We start from the raw sequence: 20,343 nt of genomic DNA on the forward strand, positions 1-20,343 counted from the left end.
TCTAAAAAAAAAAAAAAAAAAAAAAGAATTATCCATAGTGGGATTTTAATCCACAGCATTTGAACAAGAATTTCATCGAGTCTATCCCTACGTTATAGACTTGACTGCAACGCTTACTATTATTTGGTTCTTATGCAGAATACAACTTAATTTAAAAATACATAACAAAATAACAGAAAGATCTTTATGACGTACGCAAGTGTCTCGGAACGAAAATATCAAATTCCAAAAATCACATAAATTGATTAGGTATTTGTTGTTTTTTTTATATATAAATAGGAAACTTTTTTTTAAAGATACTTGGCGATTAATCGTATATTGTAGCCATTATAGGGCTGATTTTAAAGTCTTGGTTAGAATTAATTGTGTAAATATACTGATATTGCTTTTCAAATGAATGATAAGCGTCTATCATCTGTATCTAAAAAAAACTACAAAAAAAAATGAACATCCAAGGTGGCATTCGAACCCACAGACTCTGAATTCATTTATTCAGCGCGCAGCCAATGCGCTATAGGGATTTTCCTTTACTTTTAATTTGGTTTATTTTTTATAAAGGTTACGCATTTTTCTTTTTGCTTGCTCGTTTTTTTGGGGGGAGGAGGGGTGTTTTTTGCTTTTTGTTTTTGTTTTTTATTACAAAAAACAATATCGACTTAATAACCTTACCACACAATATAATAGAAGATGCTAAAAATTTATTTAATTTCATTTAATAATTAACAAATAAACAAACCGACGTTACTTGCTACCTGGAATGGCAATTATTTTGGTCGTGTTGGATCGCTTTACTCCGAAGGTGAACATTTCTAAGGAATATACAATTCTTCATCCTCCCAAGCTTTGCCTTCTCTCTTTGGAAAGGAATTAGTTTATTGCTAATAGCCTGAGGCGCCCTTACCGGGGAATGCCGACGAGGCTGCCCGTTTTATTATATATGGAAGAGTATAAGAAGGCTATAACAGCGATAGAAACCGAGTATTGAATTTATACGACGTATGAACTAAAATAGCAAACAAACGAAGGACTTGTAGGTTTTTTTTTTATCTTCGTGTATCTATTTATTTTCTAAAACAATTACAAATGCAAATCAATAAATACGGATTTACTGTTTGAAATTCCTAGAATAGTGACAGTCTTTAATATTTCAAGAATAACCTGTCTCTTTTTCAAATAGACAAGAAAACGAAAAAAAAAACGTCGTAAAAAATGGAAAATATCGAATTTTTCATTTTATTTTCTAATATATTCAGAGAGAAAATGGCTTAATTTTGTGTGCTTCAACATACAAATCTATATCTATACTCCCATGAGTGTGTGGTTTTTTGTGTATTGATAGTCATATTAAAAAACCTTTTTTCTATTTATTTAAAAAGAAAGTATAACTTTGTTATATATGGGTCGAAGAATTGCATTCATCTGCAAAACATCTAGCTATTTTGCATATTCTTTTAAACATTCATTTTAAATAATTCCCTATTAGTGATCTTATGGAATTATCATTTTTAGTATTCTACATGATTTATACTTGCGTAATAGTTGCGTAAAAGGATTATAGTAAACACAAACTTCTATCTATATATATATTTATGTATGCGTAAATATATTTGTTTAAAGAATTTTTCCTACCAAACTCCTCTGTCAGTTTTTGGTCTACAGACATGAAACTTTATATATAGAGTATTCGAACACATGTGAAACTTTATATTTGAGTTTTAGCCAGAGAAAATTGCTGCAAAAGTGTGAAAACTTAAAAAAAATCAAATGACGGCATTGCGAATATGTATGCGTAACGTAATAGCTATTACTTTGTGTTTTAATTTTTAACCTTGCAGCAAAAATGTCTTTATAGCTCAGGCATTAACGTTAAAGGAAAACGTAAATCGTAAGCTGAATGTTTTGGTTTCGATTCTGAGTGGTGGTGCACACGTCATTTTTTTTTTTTAACTTTTTAAATGATTACTATATATTGGATCCAATATGATATAATAATAAATACGAAATCTGCATTAATCAAAATATCATAGTTTATGACTGGCAATGCCAACCGGCCTGCTAGTTTAGAATATACTAGATTAATCTAACTTCCTTGTCACTACGATGATCGGATGCATGACATTTGGGTTATTAGTACGACGTCCTAACCAACTGAACTAACCGGCAACTTGATGTAATATTTTAAATTATGATTGCAAGTCAATCATGTTATATAAAGAAGGATGAAATTGATTACTGTTATAACGAAGTACGACAAACTATTAATATAGTTTATCAAAACTTGGTTAGAACTTTGTAAATATACAGATATTGCTTTACAAATGAATAAATAAATATAAATATATATAAATATTAGACAAGCGTCTGTCAACTGTGTCTAAAACAACAACAAAATAAAACATCCCTGGTGGGATTCGAACCCACGGCCTCTGAATTAGAAGTCCAGCGCGCTATCCCCTGCGCTACAGGGACTCATTCGTTGTACCGAATTTATTATTTTTTATTAACGTTACGCATTTTTTTGTTTCTTTGTAGTTTTTGTTTTCTTGTTTATTTTGTTTTGTTTTGTTTTTAATACAAAAAACAATATCGATTTAATAACCTTACAACACAATATAGTAGAAAATGCTAAAAATTTATTTAATTTTATTTAATAATTAACAAACAAACAAACAAACCGACGTTACCTGCTACCTGGAATGGCAATTATTTTGGTCGTGTTGGATCGCTTTACTCCTAAAGTGAACATTTCTAGGGAATATACAATTCAGTAGCGGTTCATAATCGCATATACATCCCAGCCATATAAGATGACGATGTTGATTTTGACAGAGATTAAACTATTCTTGTAATGACCTGGTCCCTGTCGGTTTTGAGGTGGGAGGTTAGTTCTGTGCAGTTCTAGGAGGTTCATCCTCCCAGGCTTTGCCTTCTCTCTTTGAAAAGGAATTAGTTTATTGCTAATCGCCTTACCGGGGAATGCCGACGAGGCTGCCCAGGCACTCTATGGAGATCAGTGTCCCAACTCGGAGGCTTACTTTCCGACCCTGTTGTCTATGTTCTTGCAGCAGAAGAAAACTAAATCACTTTTAGGTGCTTATTGAAAGACATACGCAAATGAAATATGGCAGTTCAAAATTCATGAACAGGAAAACTTTTTATATACTTTTACATATAAGGAGAAACTTTTTGGTGATAAAAATGAAGAATCTTTCCACCATCGAAAAATCCTTCGAACTTACCACGTTTGTAGGTTTTCAGGGGGGGGGGGTGCTGAAAATGAAAATAACGTTTCAAATTACGGCAAATGAGTAGTTTCCAAAATATAGAGAAATGCTAGTTTTAAAAAGTCAGAGATCGCTTTTCTATAATATTTTAGCGTAAAATGAGCACCCACTTTACGGCCATCTTTTGGGGGTGGGGCTTTCATTCCACGCTCGGAAAATCCTTTGAAATATCCACTAACTTTTAAAATTCCAAGAAACAAGTTCTTTCAAAGATATGAAAAATGCACTCACTTTATGGCCACCTTTTTTAGGGGGGGGGGGCGCCGGTTTATGTTTTTCGTTTTTATGAGAAATATTTGGAATCAAGTCTCCCCTCGCTGCTATTTCAGATCATTTGAAACGATAACAGAAACCTTTTGTCTCCCCTCGTTCAAGGCCAGGGTTTGGGGGGAAATATCAGATATTTTGTAATTCATATGCAAAACTAGGAAAAAAATTACTATGACTGAAGTACTGGTAAAGGTGCAGTATCTTTCCACCCACGAAAGAAATTACCATTTAAAACTTTCGAGGGTGCTGAAAACGAAAAGAACAGGAAAAATTCCAGGAAACGAGTAGTTTCCAAGATATGAAGAAATTATTAAGTGAGGCTTACTTTTCTATATATTTCTATATATTTTCTATATTATTTTAATGTAAAATGAGCATCCACTTTATAACCAACGGGTCCATAAAGTGGGTGCTCATTTTACGTTAAATTAATATAGAAAAGTGATTCCCCACTTCATGAAACTGTAATGTGCGTCCTTAAAGGCAAATGTCACATGACACACTACACAATCCAGGTTCCCAACGAGCCTTCATTTATTAAATTCTGATCAGATAATATTTCGAACTTATAATTATGCCCAAAAAAGTTGTATGTCTATACTCGTCGTCAAATTGAATATTGAAATGCTGTTCTATCACACGAAATTGCATGAAAATTTGCAGGCTTCTAGAAGAGTTTAATACTATTCGATGGTTAAAATTTAATGAGAATTGGTTAAAAAGTACCTATATTTTCAAACCAATAAAATATGCCCGAATTAGCATGAATCTATATATATATATATATAGTCATCCACATACAGTACTGTTTCGCTGTTTGACAGCTCATCAGTGCGGCTAGACAGGCAACTACCTCAAGCCAGGATTGAAACCCGACCGTTTATACGGCAGTCAAGGCTTCTAACCATTACGCTATTGGCGGCTGCTTGAACGAGTAGTGAGTTTTAACGATGTTTTGATATCGTCCGTATATATATATATATATATATATATATATATATATGTATATATATATGTATATATATATGTATATATATATGTATATATATATATATATATATATATATATATATATATATATATATATATATATGTATATATATATATATATATATATATATATATTGTCCTTGCAAGCCGCTTTAGTTTTACTACTTCGGGATGAAGTTTGCTTCAAATTTTTTTGCTTGGTTTTCTCCCCTCTTGCCTAGCCAGGCCACTAATATACATATATATATATATATATAAAATGTCTTCCCGCCTAACTCGTAATAAGCCACCACGTGACCGTGACTAAAAATATGTATATATATATATATATATATATCATCAAAAACATAATTTCTACAACACAATATGTCTGAGGATGATGGAAGTATTCTATCAAAAGCGCTCGCTTATAGATCCAACTTAACCAATTTTGAAAACAAAAAAACGCAAAAATATATTCGATTGGAGAATATAAAAAAAACAGAATTCCGTGCTGTTCAATAACACTTGCCTGAATATATATATATATATATATATATATATATATATATATATATATATATATATATATAGTGAGTTTTGAAAATATATATTGAAAATTAAGCTACTCAGAATTTTCCTGTTTTTTATCTTCATGAGTATTCTTCAGGCTATAGCTTAATTTTCATATATATTTTCAAAACTTACCACCTAACTCTACTTATGTGGAGCATCATCAAAGAGTAAATATTAAAAATATTTGCATAAAATATTATGTAGATACATAAAATAATACATGTATATATATATATATATATATATATATATATATATATATATATATATATATATATATATATATATATATATATATATATATATGGAACGTCTGGTTTTTCGGCTTAAATAAACTAGAAAACTACAGGTGCGTTTTCCGTCATATTTTGCAACGGTGATTATATCTAATCTAACTGTTCTAAAATATTAAAAAGGAAAGAATATTACCATGTTAAAAAAAAACTTTTATTGGACATCATTTCTTTTCGGTTGACTATTTTGAAATGAAGAAAAATTACGAGTCTGACTACACGTACGTATAAAACGAACTTTTTTTAACAATCGTTAAGAGTAAAATATAAATTGTTAAATTCAAGAAATAAAGCATAACTAAAAATAAAATAATTTGTACTTATGCATTTAATGAACCAGACGTAACTAAGCGTTCGACTCGGATTTCTCCGGAACATGACGCACACAGCTCGGGTTTAGCTGCTGCTTGACGTAATACGGTGACCAGCCAATCACAATGTCGCGCGCTGAGTTTCAACTCTACGCGCGTACGCGCGCGGCGATCATTAGACAAGAATTCCGATAGAAATTGGAAGATAGAAAAAAGAAAGAAGCAAACAAACAATTCGATCGGTGATTACGTGTTCCTCCGTGGCATAAGAAAATAATTAAAAAAAAACTACTCGCCGGGATTCGGCAATATATATATATATATATATATATATATATATATATATATATATATATATATATATATATATATATATATATATAAACCAGTTTTGTTTGTTGTTTACATAAATACTTGAAACATAATGCTAATACACACAAAGGTTTGTTTCACTTTTTCTAAACGATAACAAATACTTTAACAAGAAAGTTGCTGCTTAATTTTTACGGCTTGCCACAGCGTATTATAAACACCCTAACCTCCCCATGTTAAAAACAGCTTTCAGATTAAACACCCCTTTGAGCCCCTTTCTCTCTCTAACTCCCTCTATCTTTCTCCCCTTCTCTCCTTTCTTCTGTCTCGCTCCCTCTCTGTTTCTAACTCTCCGCCTATCTCAATCTATTTATCTCTATATAACCTTCTCTTTCTCTATTTCTCTCTCACTTTCTCTTTTATATCTATATAGCTTCCTCTCTGTTCATCTCTAATCCCTCATCCTATTTTTGTCTCCTAAATTAATTACAGTGGATAAGGCATTGTCAAAACATAGATAAATACTATTTTAGTCACCTAATTTACTTACTATGAGAATAAAAGTTATTTGGAAATTACTAGTACCTTGAACAGCATCAGAAGTAACTGATAAAACCTTTCTAATTAAATTGATTTTGGCAGCCATTCGGTGACAAAATGACATAGCCTTAGCCCTTGCTGCATGCAGAATACTTGCGACCTTGCTACCAAGTAGAAGAAGTACTTATTCTACTTTAAAACATTCAATTTTTCAAAATTCTCATGCTCAACATCTCCAAAACATCCAGTATGGGGAAAATATTGCAGAAATGCAAACTTATTGTTTGAGATGAATGCACAATGGTACGCAAAAATTACTTGAGGCTTTTGGTAGATCCTTGCGTGGCAATGTCTGACGATTTGGGAATGTAGTAATATTGCTTGTAGGAGATTTCAGACACATGTTAGCTGTAATTCCTCAATCAACACCAGCAGATGAAATAAATGCTTGCCTCGCATACTCTACTTTTTGTGCCATATAATGACATTAAACAACTCAAAATAGCATATCCAGTTGCAAACTGCTCGATCCGCACAAAAACTTTTGCATAACTGGTAGGAAATTGGGTACGTGCTGGCTGATCAGAGTATAGAGCGAAATTCTTTGACTCTTAACTTCTGTAATTTTATTACATCAAAAGAAGAGTTGGTTAAAAAGGATTTTTCCAGATATTCAAATTAATTATACGAATTACACTTGAGTGAACGAGCTATTCTTGCGGCTCAATACAAAGACGTCCATAGACTTAACGCTATTATTCAACGTAAAATTCCAAGTGAGTGAGTATAATACAAATCCATCGACACTGTTGTGGAAGCAGATAAAGTGGTTAATTATTCGACAGTTAGATTTGCCAGGGATGCCACCGCATGTACTGCAACTGTAAATTGGCGTACTACTTATCATGTTGTGAAATATAAACCAATCCAAGCTTTGCAAGAGCACATGGCTGCAGTAAAAAAATTAACAAAAAATATCATAGAAACAACAATCTTAACAGGAGCTTTCACAGGTGAATATATCTTCATTCCACGCATTCCTATGATTTCACCGGATACACCATTACACTTTAGGAAATTGCAATTTCCAATTTTATTGTCGTTGGCAATAACCATCAACAAAGCTCAGGGAACAATCTTTACAGTTGTGTGGCTTACAGATACACACTGACTGTTTTTTTTCACAATTTATGTTACTTGTTTAAGAGTCAAAAAAATCTCTATATCAGCTAAGAAAATGGAAAAACAAAAACTGTGTACCCATACGAAATGGGAAATTAAACCTATAAGAAATATGCTTTTTCTCATTTTGGAATTTTTTCCATTGCGCCAATTTGAGCCACAGCAACGCTTGGCAGGGTACAGCTGTATATATATATATATATATATATATATATATATATATATATATATATATATATATATATATATATATATTAAGTAATGTGATTGATAATTTAAAATTAAAAATCAAATTATAATTAAATAAAAAAATCCGTTTCATAAGAAGAAACAATAACAAAATCAATTATCTGTACGATCGTTTCGGAAAACAATGCTTTTTATTGTGGTATACATCAAGTTATGTACAATAATTACATATAGTTTTTTAAGAAGCAAGGTCTCCTCGTCAGCAAATTTTGAAGGGTTTTTAATGAATTTAAAAGACACCATAAATAAACCTAGCATTAAAAGTAAGGCAGATGAATCTTTTAATTTTTCGCTTTTTGAAATCAGGAACTATGGTTAAAATACTCATTTAGATGTTTGCTATAGCTTTTTATCTTATTCAATCTTTTCTATTTATGTAATCTTTTCTTCTTCTTTTACTCGTTCTTCCAATGCGCAGAACATCATCTGGACCGGATTCAAAAGAACAACAAACTATCACAGTCTCCGACCTCGTGCACTTTTCCTCACTCCTTCAGTCCGGACATCTTGAAAAAGAAACCCGCCACTTTTACTTCATCCTGCTTGGACGAAGATCATCAAATCATAAAAGGACGCAAGAACCACGTCAGTTCGAAAATGGAAGACGTAGCGACAGCGAAATATATGAACGAGAAAGACATATTCGCTTTGGAGTACGATTCATCTTCAAAGGCGGTCGACAATCAGGTATTTTGCTTGGTTTTTCACTTTAACATTACTTACTGACTAAAGTATTCATTATAAATAAACACTATAAGTGTTATATAATAAGTGAAATAATGGATTTCCAAATTAGATAGTGTAACGTTATCTAACATGTAGTTTCAGTCGCAAAGTAGATAAAGAATAAAAAGAATTTCAACACCCCCCCCTTTTCCCGTTGTAGCAACATTTATTTCTTCATTCTCCCGCCACGCGTGAGGTCACCGACGTCTTTAACGTGCTCTCGAACGTCATCTACATCTCTAACGTGATCATCTTCTCTAACGTGCCCTTTCTCCTTTTTATAGTCTTTTTCTTTACCGGTGACGTAATTTCGCATGCATTTGCATATGCGCGTCCTTGCTCTATTACAATTGTAGATTAGAAAACTAAGTGCATCAATGACGCTAATATATTAACGAGCTCCAAATAACATAGACGGAAGTGACGTCATTCCACTAGATTCAGATTGGCCAATAAAAATGAGAAGTTCAAATAGCAAATAATGAGACAAAATAGTATAATATTGGAATCTAGTGGGGAAAGGGTCCCTTTCTCTTTCCTGCGGCCTCTTTCTCACTGAAGAGAGATTGATAGTATTTCTTTAATCTATCATCATTTTCATGGTAGGAGCTCGACTGAACTCCAATCTCTGGTTCCCTTCTCCCCAGTAAAACATCCACAGCAAACCACTGTGAATAATTTTCCTTTCTTTCTCTGTATACCCAAAGCTAAACGAAACTTCCATGAACTGAGTTTCTTTCCAGTAAGCGTCCGTCCATGGAAAGTAATACGAATACTGGACTTTTTTGTGTACTAAGAGGTCACCGCTTATCAAAGTCAAAAAGGCCATTCGAGGATACGAGTTAAACATTTTGTCAGGTAGATGTTGAAACAACTTAGTGAGGATTGGAATTATATTATTTAAGATGACGACTCAACCAGAAGCTAACATTACACTTGAAAACAACCATGCTGTAGTTATCTGGTATTGTGTTCCTCCACAGAAGTACAGTTCTTGGAAAGAAACTTTGTTTGTGTGTGTGTGTGTGTGTGTGTGTGTGTGTGTGTGTGTGTGTGTGTGTGTGTGTGTGTGTGTGTGTGCGTGCGTGTGTGTGTGTGCGTGTGTGTGTGTGTGTGTGTGCTAGCAGGGAGGCCCGACGTTGCCCGGGATTAAATGAGGATCAATGAATGATCCACACTTCCAATACTTTTATTGTCGTCGAAATCAGTTAAATCGCCCAATTTTCAATCAAATCGATTGATTGTCTGCTCTAGTCAAGAACTCACTGCGGTTCACTGAGGAGAAACTTCCCTGCAGCAACTTAGTCCACAATACATTGTAGTCTACCTTGCACTGTAGAGAACGTATTGTTGATTTTATGAAATTATTATTATTATAATATAATGGCTTGAATTAAAGTTTAAAATGCAAAAGTCAAGTATTCTAAATTGTATTCTAAAAAGAATCATTCATTTCGAACGCGCCTTTGTTTTGTTAAAGGATCTACTGTTTATTTTATATGTCGAGCCTTTCTGCTTGTATTGTAATAAAAATTCTCAAATACACTTGCGATGTAAGGTTGTCTATGATGCTAATTTTGGTCAACATCGAACTGTTGTTCCATCTTTAATTTTTTTTTTTTTCAATTATCAAATTTCGATACTTATTGGGATTATTCGTACAAAACACATCTAAGAACACTCCCAGACACACAAAGTACATTTGTATGGAATTTTTTTCAAAAATCGGCTGAGTCGTTTCGGAGTCTATATGGAACGAACTCACATACATACACATACACACACGCAAAGTGCCTTTTATATATAAGTAGATATCAGTATGACATTAAGCTGAAGATCTTTATAAGAAATGTAAAATAAAAAGAGGTTTTATTCCTGAAAAAAAACTTGACCAAGTACCGCCATTGTTTTGTCATTATTAATTATATCAATTTCTCCATATATCTCATTCTTAATAATGGCCACGCTTCCTAAATAGAACAGCCTATTATATATATATATATATATATATATATATATATATATATATATATATATATATATATATATATATATATATATATATACTAGCAAAAGTACATGTCTGATTTATGAAATTATGATAGGTTATGAAAAGGAAGGGTTGTAAAGAGATAGCTTCGAATTTGGGGGTATCCAAACCAAAGCAAAATATGATGAAAGTAAAAATAAAATAGATAAACCCCATAATTTATTATACCATACCTGTTCACACTGAAACACTTATCACAATATTCTGTGGATCTATATTAAAAAACCTTGTTAAACTATGTGACATATTTCCATTCTATGGAGGGCAGGCGCGAACGAACCCCCCATAATTTTATTATACCATATTTCTTCAAGCTGAAACATAATTATCAAATTATACGTATGCAGATAGATATCAAAAGTCTTTATTAAAGTTTGTGCCTATTTCCATTCTATGGAGGTCAGGCGCAAACGCAGACCCCACAATTTTATTATACAATCCCTATTTAAGTTAAAACATATTTAGCAAAGTATTATTATGTAGATGTATATCAAAAACACTTGTAAACGTTTTTTTTTTTTTTTTTAATTTTTTAATTTTTTATTTCCATACTTTGTGGACCAGGTGCGTACGCAGACCCCACAATTTTAATGATTCATCATTATGCCAGATCAAACAAACCCATTCCTGTGTCTCGATACATATATCATTATATGTGATTAGTTTTCTATAATAGTCAACCATATAGGGGCCTATTCGTGACCAGACACACATAGACGTTCAGCTTTATATATATATATATATATATATATATATATATATATATATATATATATATATATATATATATATATATATATATATTTTTTTTTTATCGTTTCAGGTTTTTCAGATGTGTCGGGACGAATGTGAAATCCCCCAGTTACGGATAAGCGGTGGCAGCAGCACGGGTTCTAATCCAGGCAACAGCGTTGCTGTCAATAGCCGGGGCGTCTGGAGCAGTGTTGGGGGAGGTTGTGGCAGTGGCAATAACCCCACGGGAAACAGTAACGGGGTAGGGAATGGTTTGTGTAACAGCAACAACAATAACAACAATAACAACAACAATAATAACAACAACAACAATAACTGCAATAGTGGGAATGGTGGTACCAATAATGGCGGAGGTGGAGGAGGAGGAGGCGGTGGAAGCAGTAATGGTGGCGTTGTAGGGGGTGTTAGTAGCGGGGGTGGCGGCTGCAATGAACCTTGTAGTTCTTATTCGGACAATGAGAAGCAGCTCATCGAAGAGATTAACCGCATCAAACGCGATCACGAGACTGTCCTGCGGACGTACGAAGATCGGATCAGCCGGATGACATCCAAGATGCACGAGCTACGCAACATCGCCGAAATGCTGGAGAATTCGAGCAACAAGTCTTTGCCTTACGGCGTCATTCCGGCCAAGAATTGTCAGAACGGCCAGACCACAAACAGCCACCAGCACCAGCAACATCATCCGCCGGATAATCAAAACCATAACAGTCACCATCACCATCATCATCATGTTCATCAACATCAACAGAATGGAAATCCATCGACGATCACGTGCCACGCCCCAGGTTAGTATCTTTGTTTTTTTGTTGTTGTTTATTTTACAGGCTTCGATTTTTGTTATTATTCATAGACAATAGCGTGCAGACTGATATGAGGCATAAACCTCCTGCATCCAAATTGGAGAGGTAGGAATCACCAGTTCTTGTTAGATAACCAAAGTGAAGCAACGTTGAGCTTGGTCAGTATCAGATGGGTTACCATTTGGGAATACTAGGCGCTGTATGTATGAGGACGTCGCCACCTCCTCGCAAAAACCTAACGTCGTCATCTCCCCTTGAACGTTACACACGTTTACACGTATAGACCCAACACGTTGTAGCAGAGTACGTCACAAGGAACATAGGACAAGTAATAACTCGACTCCTTTTTTATATAACAACGACATATATTCCGGGTACTTTCCCGAATCAAACGTGATCGTTCTCCTTCTCTCTGACCTCTGTCCTCTCGAACATTATCCACGTCTCTAACGTGATCCTCTTCTCTAACGTCTGTCTCTCCTTTTTATAGTCCTTTTCCTCTTAATTTGACATGATTTCGGTTCCGTATTTGCATATAGCCGCCATACGCGCACTGTTACACCCTGACGAGGATATACAAGCAACTAGAGACTGCTAGTGTATTTTATATTCCCATTAAATTTCCTCCTTCGGAGGAAGCTGGTTCAACCTCCTTGGGTGAGTGCCGTTTCGATCGATATCTCCATTTCTAATGATATTTCTTAGTACTAGTACTTATACTTGAGTCTTTAGGGCAAACCATCACGTTGTCTTTGGATGTCACTAGGACATCGCCAGATCCCTAAACGATTCTGCACATAGAAATGAGAAAGATAAAACTAAAGAATTAATTAAAAAATATATAAAATTATTAGAACAGGAAGAATCAAAAAATATTTTAAATTATTAGAACAGGAAGAATCAAAACGAAAAGAATAAATACAGCCAGAAAGAACGCACAACTGAAAAAAAAGAGCGATTAAAAACTGCAATGAATGCGCGAATGAAATCATTGCTGGAAAATTTCGAAAGAAAACGAATGAATTAAATTGAATGAAGAAAAAAGAATGAATGAATTAAATAAAATGGAGAAAGATTGACAGCATGAACAGAAAATAGTAGAATTGATGAATGAAAACGAAAGAATGAATTAATAAAAAGAATTATATATGAATGAGAAAGAATAAATTATTATGTGAATGAACAGGAAGGGATGATAAAAAAATCTATGAATGAAAAAAGAAACAATGAATAGATAAATAAATGAATGGAAAAGAATGAATGAGTGAATGAAAAAAAAATATGGTAAAAAATGTATGAATGAAAAAAAAGAAACAAGGAATACATAAATGAAAAAGAATGTAGAAAATTATGAAAAACAAAAGAATGAATGATTTTTACACAGTGAAGGATGAATGACTGCGTAAAGAAATAATGAATAAGTAAATGAAAAAGAAAGAATAGATTTTCCTATTTGTTATGGGGGAATCTGATCTACCCGTATCAGTTACACAGAAACAATAAGTATCGTTATATTTAAAAGCAGTAGGTAGCGATTCGTGGCAGTTATGACTCCAGAATCCTGATGTATACTTCTGTAACATAATTTTATTAATATACTTTTTGTTAATTAGACCACTGTGTTTATTTAGATTATTACCGGTCTGTACTGTTGAACTTTCTTGACTGTATCAATTTCGTTTCGCTTATTTTTCGTTTTGTTCAGTGAATTTGTAGCCGATTTTAACTCTCCCATTTCTTTCATTTGAAACAATATAAATGTATTTCATCCTTCACCCACCTTTCTTCTCAAAATATTATTACTTCCCCAATGAATTATTTTTTAAAAACATTTCAATAAATTATTTTTTGTAAAACATTTCAATAAATTATTTTTTTCAAAACTGTTCAATAAATTATTTTCGCCAATAAATTATTTTTGTAAAACATTTCAATAAATTATTTTTGCTAATAAATCAGCTTTGTAAAACATTTCAATAAATCATTTTGTAAAACATTTCACATAATTATTTTCGCCAATAAATCATTTTTGTAAAACATTTCAAAAAATTATTTTCACCAATAAATTATTTTTGTAAAACATTTCAATGAATTATTTTCACCAATAGATTATTTCTGTTAAACATTTCGATTAATTATTGTAGACCAATTGCTTATTTTTGTTAAACATTTCAATAAATTATTTTCACTAATAGATTATTTTTGTAATACAATACAATAATTTTTTTCGCCAATAAATCAATTTTATAAAATATTCTAATAAATCATTTTCGTAAAATATTTCAAATTATTTTTGTAAAACATTTCAATGAATTATTTTCGCCGATAAATCATTTTTGTAAAGCATTTCAATGAATTATTTTCGCCAATAAATCATTTTTGTAAAGCATTTCAATAAATTATTTTCACTAATAAATTATTTTTGTAAAACATTTCAATAAATTATTTTCACCAATAAATCATTTTTGTAAAACATTTCAATAAACCATTTTCGCCAATAAATCAATTTTGTAGTACATGTCAATAAATTATTTTAGTAAAACATTCAAATTAATTATTTTCGCCAACAAATTATTTTTGTAAAACATTTCAATAAATTAATTTCGCCGATTAATTATTTTTCCAAACATTCCTTATAATCTTTTCACCCAATCGTACACACACACACACACACACACACACACACACACATACATATATATATATATATATATATATATATATATATATATATATATATATATATATGTATATATATATTTACCAGTGGTGAAAAAACCGGACTAGAGTGCTCAATGTGTAGTCAGAGCAGTATATAGGAAATTTATTACTTTGAGGATTTTCCTCTAGCTGAAACAATTTGTAAACTCATTCTGGACTCACAGTAATAAATTTCCTATATATATATATATATATATATATATATATATATATATATATATATATATATATATATATATATATATACCTAACTTTTAATAATATCCACTCGAATTCATTGTAGTGAAACATTTTGTAACTACCCTAAATAATTATATTGATCTGGAAACGGGGTGTTTTTTATGTTAAATGTACATAAGAAACTGATTATTCATTTTAAATTCTAAAATGATAAAATAAAATGATCGCCTAAAAAAGTAGAATGTTACTATTTATTTCTATATTTGTTGGCGGATTATTCAACGGAGAGTCTTAACCTCATATGTTCTCAAAGAAAAAAGTGTTGGGTTTATTTTAAAGGCAAAATAATAAAATATATATACACTCTTTCATTATTTTTATATTGACTTCATATCACTTTTTTGTTGTTTTATTTTTTGTTTTTTGAAAGGTCATTGCCTCGATTCGGAAGGAAAATCTTTAACACAAAATACAGATAAGACTACCGTACCGCCTCCACTTCCTCCAAGAAACGATCGAAGTGCTGCTAAAGTGTATCCAAATAAACCTTTAATTCATAATAAAGTAAAATTGACACAAGTGCCTTGGACGAGGATTATCACCAACCCCGGTAAGTATTCTAATTTGCATGTTCATGTGTCCATACGAGGTATCTTCAATAAGTTTTCAGACTTTCTCGGAAGGGCACTTTTATTGCTAGTACACGCATGAAACTCTAGTCTCCTTCGAAGTAATCTCCTCCGGCTACAATGCACTTGTTCCGTTGCAACAACTTCTGGAAGGCCCCATGGGGGTCTTCTTGTGTGAGCATGTCAATAACTCTTGTCACAACCTCTTTCATCTCCTCAATTGTGACAATCAGACTTTACTAGAGTGTATTCCAATTCTTGCTGTAGCTGTTTCATTTGAACCTGAAATCATAAAAAATGGTCAGTCATCTCACAGGATGCATGACAATAACATATTGCATTTTCAAGAGTTTGCGATAATTTTAAATGCCTGCACGAAAAAAGTCTGGAAACTTTGTATTTATCAACTTTATCATTTATTTATCTATATATTCTAGCAGAGAGATCCGACGTTGCTCGGGATTGAATGATGGTCAACAAATATTTCACACTCCCATATTTTTATTGTCATCGAAACTGGTGAAATCACCCATGAGTGTCTGTTCTAATACGCAACTCCTCGCGGTGCTCCGGGAGGAAGTTTCTCCGTGACTTTGTACACTACAATGTATTGTGAACTATGTACTATAGAGAACCCGCTGTTGATTTTATAAAATTATTTTTATATATAATGGCTTGAATTAAAGTTTAAAATGCAAAAGTCAAGTATCATGCTTCAATTGTGTTCTAAACAGAAACATTCATTTTGAACGCTCCCCTGTTATATCAGAGGACCTGCTATTGATTTTATGTCTTGTCTTTCTGCTTGTGCGGTGATAATGGCGTGAGTTTAAGTTTACAATGAAAAAATCAATTATCATGGTTCAATGTTGCTTAAAACAGAAACATTCGTTTCGAACACGCCCCTGTCATATTAAAATAATTTACTGTTGATATTATATAATGGACCTTTCTGCTTGTGTGGTAATGAAACTTCTCAAATGCGCTTCGGATGTTAGGTTTTATAAGCTGTTAACTTTAGTAAAAATCACCTGTTCCTTTGCCACCTAGTATATATATATATATATATATATATATATATATATATATATATATATATATATATATATATATATATATATATATAATGAGAAAGAGGGAGAGAGAGAGAGAGAGAGAGAGAGAGAGAGAGAGAGATCATGGACTCTCCCGTCGATTTCGATATATGAGGTCTTGGCAACTTAAATTTGCTGTTTAATTCGATGTAGCATGCTTACATCTACTCAATCGTAAATGGCATCCGAGTCCTGCAAGAGATCTGCAAACAAGTCTACAATGAAAGCAAGAATGAAGATTGCGCGAATGATCGGCTGGGATACTTGCAGATACTTTGGTTCTTTCACGTCTAACGCGCAGTTGGTTAATTTCGATTTCAAAGAACTGCTTCATGTCTCTCTGACAGGCAGAACTCTATTCATTTCGTTGAGAAGGAATTCGTTCAAAATCACGAAAAGGAATATTTGTACATGTCAAATTCTTTTTCAACTTGTCCTTAAAGCGAAGCAGAGGTCTACCCACATTCAGCTGTCCATCGTTGAGCTTGCCGTACATCACTTGCTTTGGAATCCGGTCGTCTTTCATACACAAGATGTCCTGTCCAACGTAGCTGTGATTGCGTCAAAAAGCTTTCAATTCCGCCAATACCACAGCACGTGTATAGGTCCGCAATTTAACATCGAATTGCTTTGGGTGAATACATGAGCAAAGTAAACAGACACTTCGAAAAAGATAATTCCTACGTATTTAATGTTACTGCTTACTTTGCCAATAGCTAACACTGTCGTACAAAGCAATAGTAAAAGTGGCATCTATTCTTTTCAGGTTATTTAGTGCCGAATTCGATAATTTTGATAAGTTTTTATGTTTAAGTTGTTCTATATCTTCAAATATTGATTTGTGGTGTTTGGTTTGCTTGTTTTGTAAAATTTCATTCTTGTTTTTGTTTCTGACTTTATCAGAACATGATTAAACATTGCAAAGGTGGGGGGGGGGGCAATAGCATCAATGTTAAAAAAATCAATCAAGTATTTGAAAATATAAAGAACTTGAAGTGTAAATTCTTTTACTACAATGACCAAATTCAGCATTATATAATCCGAAAAAAAGGTTGACATGCCATAAAACAAAACAGCAAAATAAAAAAAACATTTTTAAACTTATACATAAATATATCTTTAACATAAATGAATTACATTTTATCGTAAAAAAATCGTTTCATGTTTATTTATTTATATATTTATTTGTTTTTGTTTTTTTGTTTTATTTGTAGATGACGAAAATACGAAGAGTGCAATATGGAACGCCATCGGTCAAACAGATGTTGATGGTCAAGAAATTGAAAAGTACGTATTTTGCATATACATCTATATATCTATATATCTACTAGTTTTGAGACGATTAATCGGAATCGGAAATCAAAAACTTCGGAATTTCTTAAGGTATCGGAATCGGAAAAAAAAATGTGTCAACTTTTCGATGCTAAAAACAATTCTTGGAATCGTTTATTATTTGTCTTGTTTTTGTTGAAATCTTAATTTTCCATTACTGCTACTAAGGATAAAAAGGTTAATAAGCGTTGATTTTAAGATACAAACATTTTTTAATTCTATAGATCATCCGCCCTAGTTTATTTTACGTTCGCGAAAATGTATACCTTATACGAGTATCACGTAGGTTTTTACGGTACTCTAAAGAAAAAAAAATATCTATAGCTGAATATTTAGTGATTTTAAATTTAATTTACTATCATCCTTTCTTTGGTTTTAATTTTTACTCTCATGCCAACACAACTAACACAATAACCACTATTACTTGTCATATATTTTCACCACTATTCTGCTTCCATAGATATTACTCTATATCTATATTTCATCTTATTTTATTTCCGTTATTTTTTGTCTTTTACATATTAATTATTACTTTACAATTTTTATTAATATTTATTATGTTATTGTTCACCATTCTTAGTTTTGTATCCTGATTTTCATTTTATTTTTAATTTATTCTATTTTTATTTTTATTTTAATTTTACTTTCATTAGTGTTGTTACTATCATTAATATTGTACCCACATTTGTTATTATGATTAATATTTCTAGGATTATCATTATTATTATAATAATTAGTAGTAGTAGTAGTAGTAGTAGTAGTAGTAGTAGTAGTAGTATTTTTATTATGATATAATTTTAATCATTCATGTTATTTTTAATATCATCTTATTTATTTTTATTATGATTACAATTTCGGTTATTTTAATTTTATTTTTATTTTATTTTTAATTATTTGTTTATTTTTGTTTATTATTATTTTTTTATTTTATTTTTTATTTTTTGTTCTTTTATTATTATTTCTGCTGTTAGAGGTGATGGAAAAATTAAATGCAAAACTAATTTCTTATTTAAATTCAATTTGGTATCTTTATGCCTTAACTCTTACGTAAAACAGTTAATAATCTCTGTATAATATTTTTAGTCTTAAATATACTCACGAATTCTCCACTTACCCACAATTAATAAGATTCTAGTTTTCATTTTTCACTATTTCTTACCAAACATGTCTGATCTATTAGCGGTTACCTTTTCTCCACTTCTCCAATCATTACCTAACTCAATCCTTTTTGTTTTTATACACCTTCCTCCTCTCCTTCTGTAAGCCACTTACTCCCTTTCACCTTTTCGATCCTTTTTCTATTGAGTTCCTAGTATCTCTCTCTCCCCACTGATAACCTTGGTTACGCATGGTAGTCTCCTTTTTACTTTTCTTTTTCCTTTCTTCTTTCTTCTTTCCTTTTTATTTTTTTCTCCTGTCCTGATTAAAACCTAGAGCATATATGTCACATGATCCCTCTCCCCATCTCTTTAAATTTTCTAATAGTGTGTTTTAAGTGAATAGAGCTTTTCATTTTTCTTCATTTGAGGACTGGTTTCTTCCGTGGAAAGCAACCATTTATTAAGTCGCCTGACGTAAACTTGTGGTTTTAACCGATCATCTGTCCGAAATATTAGCATGTCCAGTTAGATACGAATCACAACAAATTATTAACATATTTTACCCAAACAGATTTCGAATAATTGGGTTTTCGTAAAATTAAAAAAGATTTCATCATGTGTATATAAAAACTACACGCATCCCAGGTGGGATTCGAACCCACGCCTCTGGACTAGAAATGCGCTGTCCGCTACGCTACAGGGACCTACTTAGGAAAAATCCATGTTAGTATAGTTTTATTAATTGTAAGCATATCTCTTCGGAATTTTATCGATCTAATTAACTTATTACAAAAATTAAGTAGAGGGCGTGATACCTGTAATGAATGTGTATTCAAGAGATTTCAGTATTTTTGGAAGCAGTTCCGAGTATCGATGGAGAATCCCAGGTTAATCCCGAAAATAGCCAAAGCAATTTCTTATATTTTTAACCTTAAAAAGTATGATAATAATCTATTTAAAATAATTTCG

The 20,343-nt window shown here is 32.0% G+C and overlaps 1 protein-coding gene and 1 non-coding gene across 4 annotated transcripts in view; one reads left to right on the forward strand and one right to left on the reverse strand.

The window, feature by feature from the left end:
- LOC145277665 (uncharacterized) overlaps positions 1–20,343 on the forward strand; it is a 399,006-nt gene that overhangs the window by 339,242 nt on the left and 39,421 nt on the right. For all 3 annotated transcript variants that reach the window (XM_080129328.1, XM_080129327.1, XM_080129326.1), the window contains exons 3-6: positions 8,405–8,673; positions 11,586–12,303; positions 15,650–15,829; positions 18,157–18,229. In XM_080129328.1, coding sequence (XP_079985454.1) covers positions 8,405–8,673; positions 11,586–12,303; positions 15,650–15,829; positions 18,157–18,229 — 1,240 coding nt within the window. The remainder of the gene's footprint in view (positions 1–8,404; positions 8,674–11,585; positions 12,304–15,649; positions 15,830–18,156; positions 18,230–20,343) is intronic.
- Positions 2,397–2,469, reverse strand: Trnar-ucu (transfer RNA arginine (anticodon UCU)). The gene has a single exon. It is a non-coding gene; the product is annotated as a tRNA-Arg (tRNA).

Source organism: Euprymna scolopes, chromosome 6, assembly GCF_053919585.1.
Source record: "Euprymna scolopes isolate OS-2025 chromosome 6, ASM5391958v1, whole genome shotgun sequence".
Taxonomy (NCBI): domain Eukaryota; kingdom Metazoa; phylum Mollusca; class Cephalopoda; order Sepiida; family Sepiolidae; genus Euprymna; species Euprymna scolopes.